Source organism: Kryptolebias marmoratus, linkage group LG23, assembly GCF_001649575.2.
Source record: "Kryptolebias marmoratus isolate JLee-2015 linkage group LG23, ASM164957v2, whole genome shotgun sequence".
Taxonomy (NCBI): Eukaryota; Metazoa; Chordata; class Actinopteri; order Cyprinodontiformes; family Rivulidae; genus Kryptolebias; species Kryptolebias marmoratus.
In genome coordinates, this window is record NC_051452.1 from 8,519,856 (window position 1) to 8,535,943 (window position 16,088).

At 45.8% G+C, this 16,088-nt stretch overlaps 1 protein-coding gene across 9 annotated transcripts in view; it reads left to right on the forward strand.

Moving 5' to 3' along the window:
- The window catches only part of LOC108242201 (nck-associated protein 5), a 147,056-nt gene that overhangs the window by 87,791 nt on the left and 43,177 nt on the right, over positions 1-16,088 (forward strand). For all 9 annotated transcript variants that reach the window (XM_037973898.1, XM_025008214.2, XM_017426907.3 and 6 more), the window contains one exon: positions 3,831-3,964. In XM_037973898.1, the coding sequence (XP_037829826.1) occupies positions 3,831-3,964 (134 nt within the window). The remainder of the gene's footprint in view (positions 1-3,830; positions 3,965-16,088) is intronic.

The following is a 16,088-nucleotide window of genomic DNA, read 5'->3' on the forward strand; positions in this document are numbered from 1 at the left end:
GGTCGGATTTAGTCTCTCCCCCCCACCCCCCACCCCCAAAAAAAAAAAATCACAAATCTGGGGTAGTTTCACATGACTGGGATAAAAACCCTGCCTGGACCATTTCACAGATTACTCTCAGATTTATTTTGTTCGCCCCCCCTTTGTTTACTCCGGCGCCACGCTGCCCTCTACGTGACAGAGCCGGCGTTGCAGCATCAACCCGCTCCTGGCTGGCCGAAGAGGCAGGATTATCGTCCTCAGCGACTGGATTAACTCAAACACACATTCTCACAGACAAGCTGCCGAGCACGTTTCTGTGTCGGGCTTTCCTCTCTCACAGAACGGGTTTTTCAGTTAGAACCAAAGTTGCTGCAGACAACAAACGTTTCGAGCAAGAAAGATATGGTAATGTTTTGATTTAATGGCCTTTGGGCTCGTAAAATTGCCTAAATTATATATCGAACAAAAGCGATAGGGGAGTTTTATTGCTCTGTGGACTGAGGCTGCTGGCAGACACACACGGGCCAAACTGGAAGAAAAAAAAAAGAGGAATAAAGCTTCTGAAAATCCAGACTGACTTTGCAATTTAAAGCCCAGATGGAGGTAAAATCAGAAGTTAAAGGGTGGATCTCCAATCAGACTACTTTTTATATTCTTTCAATTATTTACCTTTTAAAATGAGAATTCCCAAAAACAAAATAAGATCTCTTCAATTCCTTTAAAAACGTTGTTCTCTTTGAAATCTGCTAAAAGATGCTTCCTCCTTTAGCTAATGTTCATTTCAGCTACTCTTTTGCTCATTTCAGCTACTCTTTTGCTCATTTTAGTTACTCTTTTGCTCATTTTAGTTACTCTTTTGCTCATTTGAGCACATTTTTTATTTTACTTTTTGCATCTTTTTTTCCTATTAACTAAAGTTTTGTTTCTTTTAGCTACAGTTAAGTTTTGCTAATATTAGCATCTGTTTTGCTCATCTCCTGTTTTGGTCATTTTTGTTCCTAATTTACTTTTTCAGGAAAAATTGATCATGTCATGCTCAATTCAGGATCTGGTTTGCTCATTTTAGCTACTGTTTTGCTGCTTGTGCCTCTAACTAGTCTGCTGCTTTCAGTTTTTAGCTTGTAGCTTTCCGCTTGTGTTCGGCTGGTTTTAACAGCTCAGTTTTAGCTCCTACAGCAGTCAGCGTTTAGCTGCGTTAAAATGCAGTTTCTGCAGTTGGAACGCCTCTCCGTCCCTCTAGCTTCCTGGAAAATGTTTGTAATGCGCAGCTTATATATCAGCCGGAGAGTCGTCTGTTTTCGGCTGCTCTCGGGTGGGGGGCGGGACCAGCTCCTGCAGGCTGAATTTACAGCAGCCGTCCGTCCAGTACCCCCCCCCTAGACGGGAGGAGACTCCGAGTCCACCAAGTAGCCCCAGATTTACGACCTCGGCGAGGAGCAGAGCTGGTTTAACTCTGACCGGAGTTTTATGTCCTGAAACACCGACTGGGGAAAAGTTGGGAATTAGACTTCGGCATTTTCCAGCTTTTCCCTCATCCATTCAGACTCTAATCTAACTTAAACTAAAATAAACTGAATATTTAGTCAGATCAGAAACTAAACAACAAAAAAAATCTGTCATTTTCTCAAAAACCGCAGTAAAACGGGGCCGTAGTTAACGTAAAAATGAAGAAGAATCCTCCCAAGACGCCTCATACAGCCGATCCTTGAAGAAATGCATATCGCCCGCCACGTTAAACACGTTAAAGTTTCAAACAGAAATCTCAGTTTGGGAACGACTCTGTCACCACCGCACCGAATCTGAGCTCAACGTCGGTAAATTTGACAGAGCTGTAGCCAGTTTTCATGTCAAATCTCAAATTTTTATTAAGATTCGCCTCCTGGTTGAGATATTTTGCTAACATACAGACAATCCCACACAGTTAATGTACGTCATTCATGGCGGCGGGTGATAAAAGATCATAAAAGTGTCAAAAATGGCTGAAAAATCTGAATTTTCCATCTGGAAAGGAACATAAAAAGCCTGATTTTTACAATTAATCTAAATCAGAAAAAGTCTGGTGCTGTTGTACCGGTTTCCACCACTAGATGTCCCCATAAGGCTTTTCTGTGATCAGACTTGAGAGGAAGAGCTGAGGATGAGGATTCAGGACCTAAAGAGGTCTCACTCACTCAAACACCGACGCAGCGAAGGTGTTGGACCCCGACCAGTTTGTGTTATTTTACAAGGCTGCTGTTTCAAATATTTTACACAGTCCTGGCAGGGTTCTGGGGAAAAGGCAGCCAACTGCTTCGTTTTTTTTTTTTATTTTTTTTTTTTATTTTTAATAAAGTGTCAGCAGCAGTAGATGCCAGGCTTTACGCAGAAACTGTAAACATTAATTCTTCTTTTCGCTCCGTCAGCAGAAATCCTTCGCTTCACTCGTCTGCGAAACTTCAACAAAAAAGACGAAGGAAAGTGAAGCCTGGCGTTCATTTAAGGAATGCATGTCGCCCGCCGCTTCATCCCAGAGTTTTAGACCAGGATGGGTTAGCAGCTTGCTGTGGCGGCCATCTTGAATGGGGTTTGGGCGTCTGATGATGACTTTCTGTGTTTTAACAGACGGTTTTAGCTGAAAATGGAGGTTTTTCAATTATTTGTGGTGGGAGAAAAGAGCTGACAACGGCTCTAAAAAAAACTGGTGCGAAAGCAAAAGAGCTGAGATTTGTTGAACTTTCCAGTTCAGTTAAAAAAAAGTAAACCTCAGCTGCTGTATCGATGGATGCTTGGATCCTAGGAGGTCGTTTTTTACCGATAATGAAGAAATGTTCTTTTTTTTTGTTTGTTTGTTTTTAGTTACCAAAAGCAGCTTCGTGAAGATAAATGTTGGCGGAAATGGCAGAGGCCCGGGAGTGATGATGTTTGGCATTTTCACGTGAACTTTCTGTCTTAAAATGACAAAATGAAGAAAAAAAAATGGAGCTTCGAGAGGAAACAAACTGTCACGAGCGGAGCCGGTCTGACGGCTTAAATGTCATCGCTCCCCGGCGCTCCGATTTTCTTTCACACTTAAGGCGTTAAAAACAAGAAAAAGGGGGCCAGAAGGGACGCAGATCTGTGGTGAACCTTTGGTCTCAGATGGTTTTGGTGATTATGTTGTTAAAACGTTCTGCTTTTACCGACGCAGACCTGAGTCTTTGTCTGATTTCGTTTGTTTGTTTGTTTCGTAACAAAAACGGATTCGGTCGGTTCGGACTGCAGGCAAGTCAGTTCAGCACCTGGACTCTCCTGTATGAAGCCCCGCTGCTGGAATGATGCTGAAAAAAGCGTCACCTTGGATGGAAGCACATGTTCTAAAACCTGGAGGTGATGGAGCCTTTCCAGAGGCACTAATGCACCCCCATGCCATCAGAGAGGCCGGCTGGATGGTTTGAACCCGTTGTCCTCTTTGGTCCAGAGGAGACACATCTGGCTTCTTCTTTGCCTGATAGAGCTTTAAGCAGCATCTGTGGACGGCACGGTGAACTGTGTTTACAGACAGTGTTCCTGAGCAGAACAGAACCAGCCTTGACCTTTGACCTTAGAGGTTTCTCCAGATTCTTCAGATCTGTTGATGATTTTATGAACTGTAGATGATGAGATCATTGTTCCACTATTATTAGTCAGTTTCTCTCAGCCTGGTGAACCTCTGCCCATTACTTCTGACAGATTCAGCCTCTAAATGCTCTTTTTATCCCCACTCCTCTTCCTGACCTGCTGCCAATTAACCTAATTAGTTCCAAAATGCTCCCTCAGCTGTTTCTTACTCAATTTTTTTTTTTCTTTTTTTTTTATGCGGACCTGACCGTCCTCCTCGTGTTTCTGTGCAGCGAGAGAAGCTGATCCACGAGCTAGAGGAAGAGCGACGCCTGCGGCTGGAGAGCGAGAAGCGTCTCCGGGAGGTGACGGAGGAGTCGGAGCACGGCCGGGCGCAGATGGTGTCGATGCAGCAGCAGTTCTCCAGGTAAAAACGCCCACATTTGGTTTGATATAACAACCTAAACTGATTGGTAGTTATCTGAAGCTGCAGCTGATAAGGTCACTGAACGGACATCCTAATAATAACCAAATAAAACCTCTGGCCTCAGATGCTTCTCTCCTTTTTTGCCACTGAAACCGGGAGTCAGCGACGTACCCCACGAGCCATCTGCAAGAAATTGTAATCAGGGCAGAAATGCGTTAATCACTCAGATGGTTGGCTTCATTTCGGCTTTATTTAAAAAGACAAACTTTTTGCATCATCAAGGAGAATTCCTAACCTCTGATGAAGGCTTCCAGCTGTAACAGAATCAGGAAGCTTAAATGGTTTTTGTGGCAAAGAAGCACCTTCACACACTGATTCGTCCGACACGTCTTTAAGCTCTGCTGCTGAAATATTTGAAATTAGTTTATCCAATGAGTGTCCATCAGATTGGATAGAAATAGATCAGAGGGGAAACAAGAAATCCTAAAAAATGAACATTTAATCCTTCAAAATTTGACACGTTTTTGCCCAAACTCGACTCCAAATATAGATCCCGAGTCAAAATGTCCGAAAACCTCAGTCAGGAAACGGAAATCAATAAAATTATGAACTGAAAAGAACCCGTTTGTGAAAGTTAACGACCGACATGAAGAAATAAAAGCCGAGTTGGAACTGGTTTGACTCGAAGAGAAAGACGACTTAAATAAAAACCTATCAGGGGTTCAAAGGTCATCTCGAACGATCTGAGAAGCTCCCAGATCGGCTCATCTTTGCATTCATTATCAGGGAAGAAACAGTAAACGGTGATTGGTGTGTAAAAACATAAAAACATAAAAGTTCTCGAAGAACATTGCAGCATTTTGACAAAACATGACAAACTCTGTTCTGGAAGATAAAGTCAGAATCAAACGTTTTTGCCTCAAATTTAGTTAGAAATTATATTTGCAAACTGAAAAAACGTAGCATCCGTATCCTAGTTTGGGTTTCTGCTTCATAAAACGAATTAAAGAATATTTAAAAAATAATTTTTTAAAGTCAGATTGAGACATTTTGAGAAAGATCCCAGTAAAAAACTTTGTCTGTAAAATAAAACCAGAGTCAAATAATATGAACTGCATTTGCTAACAGCATTCAAGCAGAAGAATTAGAACTCTACTGTGAAGCACGGTGGCGGTAGTGTTGTAATTTGGTTCGGTTTTGGCACAATGAGCAATGAGTTCTGAATAACAAAGCAAACCCTGAAGGACGGCTTTAAAAGCAGGGTTAAAGAAGAATACCAGTTTTTATTAAAGCTGTTAGAAAACAGGAAGCAGTTTTGTGATTAAAGAGAGTTCTGTTCTTTCACAACTTTGGACCTCTTCCCCGAAGAAGAAGCGCAACATTTCTATTTGAGCTGCATGATTGGGTTCTTTTATCCGCTTTCAGATGTTTGAAGAATGTTTTTTTTTTTTACGATTAGAAATAAAAGAAGAATCTTTTATCCTCGTGTTCTCCGTGACGTTCCCCCCCCGAGCACCTGACCTTGACGTCGACAGAAGGATCGCCCGATTCACGTCTTCCGCCTCGAGAAGCAGAACGTCTGAGCCAGGGAAGTGCTCCGCGAGCTCGTGCCCTCCGCCCTCCGCCCTCCGCCGCCGCCGCGCAGCTGCTGAAGTGTGACAGCAAATCAAAAGTCGGCTGCGCCATAATTAGGCGATAGGCATTCAGCGCTTCATTGCGCGGGAGGGTTTCGCATCGACTGCTTATCTTCTCATTAAAGTTGCAGAGAGGATCCTGTACGTTTTAATGGTCCCGGCGCGAACGGCACTGATGGGGGCAGAGTCACGTTGGGGGGGGGGGGGGGGGAATGAAATATTTAGGAGCCATTCCGGAGATTTATCACGTCTTTAAAACGTTCCGCGGATGCCTCCCGAATGGTGGATCTCTCTGTTTGGGAAATTCGGTTTTAACGCCGCGCTCGAGGGTCCGGCCGCGGCGGGTTCATTTTTCCAGTTAACTCCCCTGTGTTCGGCGAATCAGTAGCGGGTCATAGAAAGCGTGGGGCCTTTTTCCAGCTGTTAAAGCAATTCAGTCCCAGGTGCATAAATCAGAACGGAGCCCCGCTGTCCGAACCGGGCTTTTATTTCCAACATGGCTGGCTGCACCTGTCCTCCGACCGGGTCTCGTTGTCGTTAAGGTGGAGGTAACTCACAGCCTGACGCGTGGAAACGCAGTAAAAGAAAGGGGGGGGGGGCAGTGATGCTGGGATGGATTAGCAGATAAGCGAGCAGCGTTAGGAGAAAGTACAGCCATTCTGCGGAGAGCTCTAAACCTGATTGGGTCGCCGCGGAGACGGATAAATCTCCGGGGCCTGGCAGGGGTCGCCCAGATGGATGGCGCTCACCGAGCGTCACGCACCAAGAATCAGGGTGGTGTTCTCAGAGCAGAAAGGGGGCAACGGTCCAATCAGATGGTGGCGTTTCTCCGTCTCATCAATGGATTGTTTGAATTTCTCTGCACCCGATTGTCTCCTGATGGGGTCATGAATGTCCAAAGTTATGGTTTCTGTTTCGTTAAAGTGATTGTAGTTGAGTTATTTCTCTCCTGTTTGAAGCGGACGATAATGCTTTTGCCACCAACATATTTGATGAACCACTGGACGGATTTTATTGATTACTGCTCAGAAAGTAATCACTGGATGTACGTCTGCAGCTGATTAACATCAGCCGACGCAAAAATGACTATTGTGCTAAAATTTAACATGAGTGATTATACGAGATTTTATTCTCAAGGTTGGACCAAAATGGCTGCTGCTTTGTCATTTCTCAGACTAAGACTATATTCGCCTAAAGCCGTGGCATGAAAGACGGTCCTTTAGGCAGCCGTGTCCAATCCTGGTCCTGGAGGGCCACCATCCTGCAGGTTTTAGATGTTTCTCTGCTCTTGAGCAGATCTTCAAGTCCTGCAGAGACCACAGAAACGCCCAAAACCTGCAGGATAGTGTTCCTCCAGGACCAGGACCGGACACAGTTGCTTTAAAGACTTTTTTTTTTTGTTGCACCAGCTCTCTTTGGGCTCTTCGTCGATCACTTCCTGGTTTTGCCAACACCTGAATTCAGTTTCTAACCAGCCTACCTGCAGCTCATTGGATGACTTCCCTCAGTGTCTCTAAAGTCCCACAGTGTCCTCGTCGTCCTGTATTTGGCCACCAGTGCAGGTCGCTTCAATTAGCAGCTTAAAACCAGTAAAATGGAAAAAAAAATGGATCGCTCGGTTCCCACAAGTGCGTTGCCGTGAACTTTGCTCCGATTGCTGCTTGCACTGCATCAGGCGCGTGTCAGCCCGCAGTTATTTGCACGTCTCCTGATTGATTCAGACGGGTTATTTGTTGTGCGTTGGGGGGAATAGGAACCTCGGTCCGTCGATGCATCTTTCCAAATAACACCTGCAAATCATGTTAAGCAGACGTTCCAATCTTTTAAATGGACCGGGATCAGTTTGACCTCGGGCGGCGATTGATTTGCGTATTGCTAATTAATTGGGGTTGCGCTTCCAAGTCCCGATGATGGAGCGGACCCCCGGGCCAGGCTGGAGAAGCCGGCTAAAGACGTGACTTTAAAAGACGTCAAACTTTTGTCCGTTCGGGACTGTTTTTGAGCCGTTGTAACACGAGAAACCCCAGAACTGGACACACTTTTTTTCTAATTAAATGGACCGCTCGGCTCCAGACTTAGGTGCACACACACACACACACACACACACACACACACACGCACACACCCTCCCCCAACCAGTTGGGCTCTTATCCTGTTGTGGGTCACATGCCCAGCCCCTCCTGACTTCGGTCAACCCCCCCCCCCAAAGGCTCCCCCGCCACTCACAAGTCTCGCTGTGGATTAGCGGAGGACTCGGCAGAACCGTCGGCACATGGGTGCTTTGGGTGGTTCGAGGAATGAACGAGTGAGGGCAGATTCGGATGCCTCGGGGCCACTCAGACAGGAGGGAAGATGACCACATGGGGGCCACCAGGGGCCCCGTGTTGGACCAGAGGATGAGAGAGGCAGGATTAAGGTAACGACAACCTTAAGGCAACTTAAATCTAACAATCAAGATGATTTGTGCAACATTTGCATGTTTTCTGGTCGAATCAGCGTTTACTTTCCTACACTTTGAGTTACCAATCAAGAAGTTTTAGGATATAACAAACATTTAGCTCCATCGGGAATAATCCGCTGTTACTTTTGGTATTTGTCAACTTTATAGATTTGACTTTATTTGCAACAAATTCCCCTTTAATATAAGATCTCTTTAATTCCTTCAGAACCATTTATCTTTAAAATCCACCTCAGCGCACATGCTCCATTTGTCTTCTTTTGCTCCTTTTAGCTACTGTGTTGCAAACTTTAGCTTCAAGTCACAGTATTGCTGATTTTTAGCATCTGGTGACGGTTTCTGCTTGTTCTAACGTCAACAAATTGCAGCAAAGTCCCTCTGGTTGCATTTCGTCTCCCGGTCGTATCATTTTCAAGCCTTTATTTTGACGGAATTTCCTTCCGTGAGATGTGAAAATTAGGCCCTTATTTCTGGCACACAGGAGCTCAGACCTCATAGGGAGTCGAGGTAAACCATGTTTCTAGGAGTCAGCTGGAAATAAAGGTCCTTAAGAGTCGATATAACCGGTCTGCAGGTTACTCGGAGCACACGTGAGCACGTTGTCAAAACGGAGGCGCTCACAGCCGACCCGCTCCGCTCAGCTTTGGATCATAACAGTCTTGAAGGGCCCCTCTGCTTGACTTACGACTCGACTAACAACGGCGGCGGCCGCCTGCAGATGTACGCCCGGCGTCGCTCAGTATGTGAGGACACGTGCGCGGACGATGCGAACGGGCAGGGGACGGGTTGTTTGGACAGTCACGCTCGGGTTGAGCCCTCCACGGTCCGCGGCGTGCCGTACGCGCCCATGTGCTGCTCTCATTACCATTCCAGAGGACGGCACAGCTGGACCAGCACTCGCTGCCGATCGATGGTCCCCTCCACCCCACCTCCCGTCTGATCGCCCGAGCATCCAGCCACCCCTGGCCCAAGTGTTTTAATTTGGTGGCGACTGCAGGATTTGCTCGGCTGAGTCAGAACCATGCTCGAGACTGCACATCTGGGGTCAATAACCGGACGAAGGGGGCAGCCTTTTGAAGTTACTTCCTCGTGGAAACGAGGACTGTTAGATAGATAATACGTGTCTGGACTATTTTGGGGAACGCCTGATTTTTAAGGGTTTTACTGCTCTGTTTCATCCCTGCCTTTTAACTCAAATTGAACAGGGAATTACGTCTGATTAGACCTAATTTGCGTTTATTCTCTGTCATTCGCTCTAAATTAGGAGAGCTTTGACATCAATCCCTTGATTTCTTTAAAGAGGAACCCGTTGATCGTTCACTAACCTGTTTTTTTTTTTTTTAAAACACAGCTACAAATATTCTGAACTTCCGCCACGGATTAAACATGCTGGTTACGATGTTTGTTGGTTGTTGAAAGAGGTCAGATTACAAGCTCCTGTGGAAGTAGGGCATCCATCGGCGCATCGGGACGTCAGCTCGCCGGTGCGCTCATATTGTAGCCTAAAGCCGTAACCACATGTAACTGACCTAATGGTTGCTGTGTGGATTGGGTTTTTTGACGGCTGCTCGGGTTGACACATATAGATCAGCTGCTGTTTCCCTCTCCTGAATGTATTGTCTTATATAAGCCGGTTGTTTCAAAGTAAAAGCAGGAAATACCAGACCTTAAAGGCACCTTTTCCTGCAGATCAGTGGACATAAATTGATTACTTTCTGGGGATTATTAATTTTTTTAATGCTAAACCAATTCTAATAGCAATTAAAAACTATCAGTCCTTGAAGAAGTGCATGTTGTCTGACGTGGCCATCTTGAATCAGGTTGACTCCAGAAGTTAGAGGTACATCCAGGGATTACTTTGAGAGTTTCCTCTAAAACATATTTACACATTTCCAGTCAGGTCCATAACTTATAGCAGTATTTGAAAACTGTATTTTGGCACCATTTTTGGGCCGCCCTGCTTTCTGCAGAGAGAGAGAGAAAAACATTCAACCTACAAGCTGTATTCTTGAAATCTTATTCAGCTTTAAGCTTATGGCCGCTCTGTGTCTGAACTATCTCCTTCCAAGGGCAGAAGTAGTTTGAGCCACAGGACAGAGGATGCGGGACCTTTGAGGGGTGTCTTCTGAAAGATTAGTCCCTTTCACTGAACAGTCTTTAAACCGCCTCTGGCTGTTCGTAAATCACCGGCCGAGCTGGATGTGTCCCCTGACGGTTAAACCAAACAAGCCAGGATCGCAGGACCGCCGGGGCTTCTGGAATATAACTCACTGGGGGTGAGTTGGAGCGCTACCCATAAAGATGCGCGTCTGTAATCTCCCATTCAGGTCACGCAGACCATCTGTTATCACTACATCACACCCCGGAGTCGCCGTGCCGAGTCGCTGACATAGATCAACCATTTCAGCTCTGTGACTACCTGCTACAGCTGTGGGATGACAATCCTGTACGCTGCCTCGGTCCACAAGTTCACTTTTATGTCTTTCTTTGGAAACATATTGGGGTTTGAAGTCGTCAACATTATCCAGCGAGGTTAGAAGATTCAAACAGAGTTTCCCCGACTGTAGTACAAGTACCACTGATGGTGCTCAGATGAAATTTCAATCTCAACTGTTTACAAGTTAAATTAAAAACAAGCTAAACTTTAAGTTAAAGCTATAAAACAACTGGGTCAAGCAAAATTATGATCTCAAATCCACTTGGTAACTAATCGAAACACGAGTTCAGCTGCGGATGTTGTGGCGGGGCAACAAATCCACGGAACCATCACACCTTTAACCACACCTTTCAAGCACGGTTAGGGGTTTGACCGGTTTGTGTGATTATTTCAGATATAAATATAAGCTTTTAAGCTTGTTCTCCTGTTTTTAATGTCTCACAACGACAGTACTTGGAGAGCTTGGGGATTTCTGAGGTGGTGATCGTTAGAAAAAGTTTGACATCCAAGTATTTCCCCCTTAAAGTCCCTAGAATCAATAAATGATCAAGGTTTTTCGCCTCTATCTGCTAAGTTCTGATGTTGTGGTTCATTCGTTTTGTTTTTTCACAGCTAGTCTTTAAATTGACAACTTATTCCTGACATTAATAACCCATTCCTGCTCTTTAGTTTAACCATCCGAAAGTTCCCAAAGATCCCTCCTGGGAGCCGTCGAGGCTCCTGCTGTCCCCATTCCCGGGGTTTTCCCACTGGGACGTCTGGATGTGGGACACACGTGGCTGCAACTGACTGACGAGACGCTTAAAGGCCGACGGTTTCCCTTCCTTTGGCGAACACGGTGGGGCGGGTGACGTGGACTCGCTCTTTAAATTCCTTCCAAATGCAATGAAACCAGTGGCGGGATGAGTGAAGCGCCGAAATCTGCTCCCTTCCTTCCACGTGTTCCTTTTAATTCGAAGTCTTTGCGGACCGCGTGGCGCTCCCCTGAAAGATCGGCGCGCGCGATTTCGAAACACGTTTGCGTTTAAAGTTGACAAAGAGCGCTGGAGTTGACCTCGAAGGGGAATCTGGTGCGACCTAAATCTCTTCGTCGCGGCAGCTCGTCTGCAAATGTGAAGCCCGCTGAGCGCCGCCGCCTCCTGATCTCTCGCATGTGTGCCTTGTCGTTGGGGGTCAGAGGTCGCCAGAGGGCGCGGACCTTCGGTAATGCATCTCCGCCGTAACATGCATGACTGGAGCACGGCTGTAAACCCGGCTTGCAACCTTCTCAGCGAAGGCCTCTGGCTCCACGGCGTTTCTTCCCCTTTCGCTCATTTAGGTCACGTCGAAGAAAAAGGGTCTCCTGCGCGGTTTGTGCGAAGCGGCTCTAAGAGGATAAGAGGGGCTTAGCTTCGGGTTAAGCTCGGCAATCACCCGGTGGGCGTACAGAAGTGATTTGCCGGGAAGGAGAATGGAATATTTCCATGCCGAAACGAACAGTTTTGCAGTCGGATAAGGCGATTGTTGCTGTTGATGAAGCGGTCACGCGAGGTCCCCCCCCCCCCCCACACACACACACAGCCCACCGACGGCCTCAATTAGGCGACACAACCGGGGTGATTGTTCTCCGTATCACTTCCTGAGCTTCTGCTGTGTTACATTTGTTCACCGGGGAAATCTGATTAGAGGGTTTGGGTCAACCTGAGCTTTCGGCAGCACCGGCGGAATGAGTTTTACTTGAAATTGTTTTCCTCACGTTGGCACCGTCGAAGCTTTCCTCAGCGGTTCACGTGGCGAAACTCAGATTCTTATCGCCCTGAAGTGAGACACGTTTGTCTGTCTGTTACCAAAATATCTCATGAACTACTGGATGGATTTAAATAAAAATCTCACAACGTTATCACTGGATGTTCATCTACAGCTGATTAACTTTTGGAATCAACCCCAATTAAGATGGCTGCCACAGCTAAGCGACTTTAGCCAACACAAAAATGGCTATAACTTAATGAATTTTACAGATATTGAGCAATAACTTAGTGTGGTATTAGCTGAGACTGACCCCAAACACATACTCTGAGCAGCAACTGATTGTGCAAGATCTTTTCTTAAAACTTAGCCTTCAACTGTTGGAGTCGGCTGTGTTTGTCTGTTAGCAAAATATACCTGGAACCACTTGAAGGATTGTAATGAAACTTTCAGCAAATATTTATTGGATGAACATCTGCAGCTGATTAACCTTTGGAGTCAGTCCAATTCAAGATGGCCACCACAGCTGGTCATCCTTAGCCAACACCAAAATGGCTCTGAGTCGGTCAGTTTTATAGATATTGAGCTGAAATTTGGCGTGATTGTAGCTGGGAGTCATCCTCAACGTCTAACCAGAGGGCTAATGCAGTTTGTGAGATCTCGCATGAGATGAGATAAATTCATGGTTTGATCAAAACAGCGACGGCTCGTTTCCTTCTCATCATAAAACGTTTTTAGTTTCAGCCTCTGGCATGAAAAGCGGGTGATATGCGTTCCTTCAAGACCTTCAATCATTTTATTTTGCTTTCAACCTTAAACGAGTGGGTTCTTTGTCATAAACGAAGAATTCACGAGTGAAAATCCATAATGAAGATGCGGCGAAGCTGTTGCCAAGCAATGATGGCAGCATGAATATCCAGCTGGGAGAGCAGCTCCTCCCGCTCGAATTGAGCTGGGAATGACGCGAGTAGACGCCGAAAACCTGTGCTTGGAAAGTGACATATTTTGTAAAAAAAAAAAAAAAGGAATTCCGAGACGTAATTCCGTAATTCAGCCTCCGTGGCGGCTTCGCCTCGCACAGAAAGTGTTGATTTTAGCAAAAACCAAAGCCTCTTAAATCGCCCGCGAAGACCCACACAAGCATGTGCACAAAGACACTTCGGCTGATAAAACGGGGGGGGGATCCCTGTCCTTCGGTTGTGCCTCTATCCCAGACTGATCTGATCCAAAACTACCGGATTGCTTGCTTCCCAGCAGGGGCTCCCCCCCCCGAAATAGTTGTAGAGCTGTGGTCAGAAACTTACATCCAGGCTTGAATTTTGTATCAATTTAGGACTTTTAATGATTTATTTGAACCATTCCTTTTCCAGAGTGGAATACAATATACACCTCTTTTAGCAAGATTATGTAAAAACTAATGAACAGATTCTGATGAAAGCTTAAGGAAATGTTGGGCTTGTCCCAAAAAAACGTGAATTTTAGTGGTGATCCAGATCCAAACAAGGTCTTCCTGACCCTAGTGGAGGTTTGGGCTCTGAATGCTTCTCGTAAAAACAAGAATTGGGGGCACAGGTTTAAATTTATCGTGGATTTTCTCGAATCACACGTTCAGATGTATGGCTGTATTTATTTGGATGTATGCATGTCCTCTTTGACCTCTAACTGGACGTGTGACCACACTTCTCGGCAGAGTTGGAGGCGTTCGTTTAAATTGGTCGGTTTCCCGGCTCGAACTTGGCTTTTAATCATCCGCTGCGCTGAGATCGGGGGGCTTTGGGAACGCCGCTCCAGAAGCTTAACGATTTCTGCAATCAAACCAGATGTTTGACGTGTTCGGGATCCTTGTCCTCTTAGAACACCCTCCAGCCGATGATTTGAGGTGAAGCTAAAGAACTTGAGTCCATTCCTTTTGTGCAATGCACCAACCCCATTGTGCACCGTGCTTGACATTGTCCTTAGCTCTGAAAGCCTCACCTTGAGTCCTCCGAACAAACTTCTTGATATTGTGACGAATCGGCTCAATCTTTGTCTCGTCGTTTCTCCAGGAGGCTTTTGGCTCGTCCAAGTTTTAGCCAAGCTTGAAGGCGTCACCTTCAGAGCGGTAGCTTTCTTTCTTGGTCCTCTCTGTCCACGTTGACATAAAACTGCCCCCACCGTGGACGGGGACGCTGGTGTCCGGCTGTTTCCAGCTCCTTGAACCGGTTTCCTTCCATCTGAAGCGTTTGGCGTTTCGTCTTTAAAGGTTCAGTCAGCGGTTTGATGTCACGGCTGATGACTTGCAATCATTGAGCCCCGAGTGTCAAGAAAAGGGCAGAAGTCTTCGTCCAGGCTCGGCTAATGGCTAGCCAAAGAAGTGCTAGTTTTTATTGATTTTCGGGCTTCAGGCACACATTAGCGTTGCAACACAGGCGTCGTTCGGTCGAGAGAACCGAGACAAACTGAACAAACCGTGTCACGCAAAAGCACCGAGGTTAAAAATCAGCTAATGTAGCGGTCATGTTTGTGAAAGATTTGTTTAAGCCTGAATATAGACAAACGAACCCTTTTTTACCGTCTCCTCCATACTCCGGCTGCTAAGATGCTAACTATTGATAACTGTTTAACAAAAAATGAATAGACTGTCCCTTTAAGGATAAATGGAGATGCATTGCTTTGTTTTTTAAGAGTGTGTGTGTGTGTGTGTGTGTGTGTGTGTGTGTGAGGGAGGGAGCGGTGTGTGAAGATCATCAGACCTCATGGCTGAAAATTGATTGGAGCCTTAATGGTATTTCCTGGACTGCTGATGAATGTTTGAAATTCAGCTCATCTCTTAAGGGTCAGAAGAGTCAGAATTGGCTTTCACCTCCATAACCACCCCCCTTCTTTAAACACACACACCCTCCCCCCCCTCTTTGTCCTTTATTCACTCTCTCCTCCCTCGGCGATGCGTTCGGTCCGCCGTTGGATACCAGCTCGTGATTATTCCCACTATCACGCGGAACAAGTTCATGTTAAGTAATGTTCTGTCATCTGAGGAATATTTCCCATCCATCAGAAGCATTTAGTGTGCCGTCTCTTCCATGTAAATGGGGGTCCTGAAGTTACAGCAATGACAAATCACTCTGTTTATTTCCAGCGACGTTTTGCTGGGAGCTCGTCCAGTCGCGCACTTAACTGGATTTACTGCTTTTGGAAGTGACGCGGCCGCGGAGTGACATCAGCGGCTCGTTGTGTTTTCGATAATAACTCCACATCACAGCTAATTAATCCTTTCCCGGCGTGTGGGTTCGCGGTTAAAAATCAACCAACAGTTAGAGCTTTTGCACATTTCGTTCAGGCTCAACCAGTTCCCGAGAACCCGTCCTAATGATGCCAAAAAAAAGGCCCTATTTGTTGGACTTTTGTCGTTTTTCCAGAACTTGTTGACTCATCCTCGGGGGCTCGGGGCTGTCGAAAGACTGAACAAGTTCTGGGTTCTTTTAATGAGAAATGATCGGCGAAGGCAGCTGTGGAAGAGGACTGGATGAAAATTATCGCACGCAGGCACTCATATCTGTTAGCAAAATACCTCGTGAACCACAGCACAGATTTTAATGAAGCTTTCAGGAAATGATCCCTGGATGTGCGTCTACAGCTGCTTCCCCAAATCAAGATTGGTGTTTTTAAATTTTGGCACACAATCCGATGGGGGTGGGGGGGTTTCTTCGAGAAAAACTAGGCTTTTAATTAGAAATCACGCCTTCCAGAAGCTCGGAAACCTCAACTTGAGATGTTTTAGGAATTCTGACCATAGTCAGAACCTCCGCCCTCCTCACCACCTCTAAACTTCAAATTCTGCTTTTTTTCTTGCATTAAATGGAACAGAATCAGATAAAACGGAGCACATCTGTG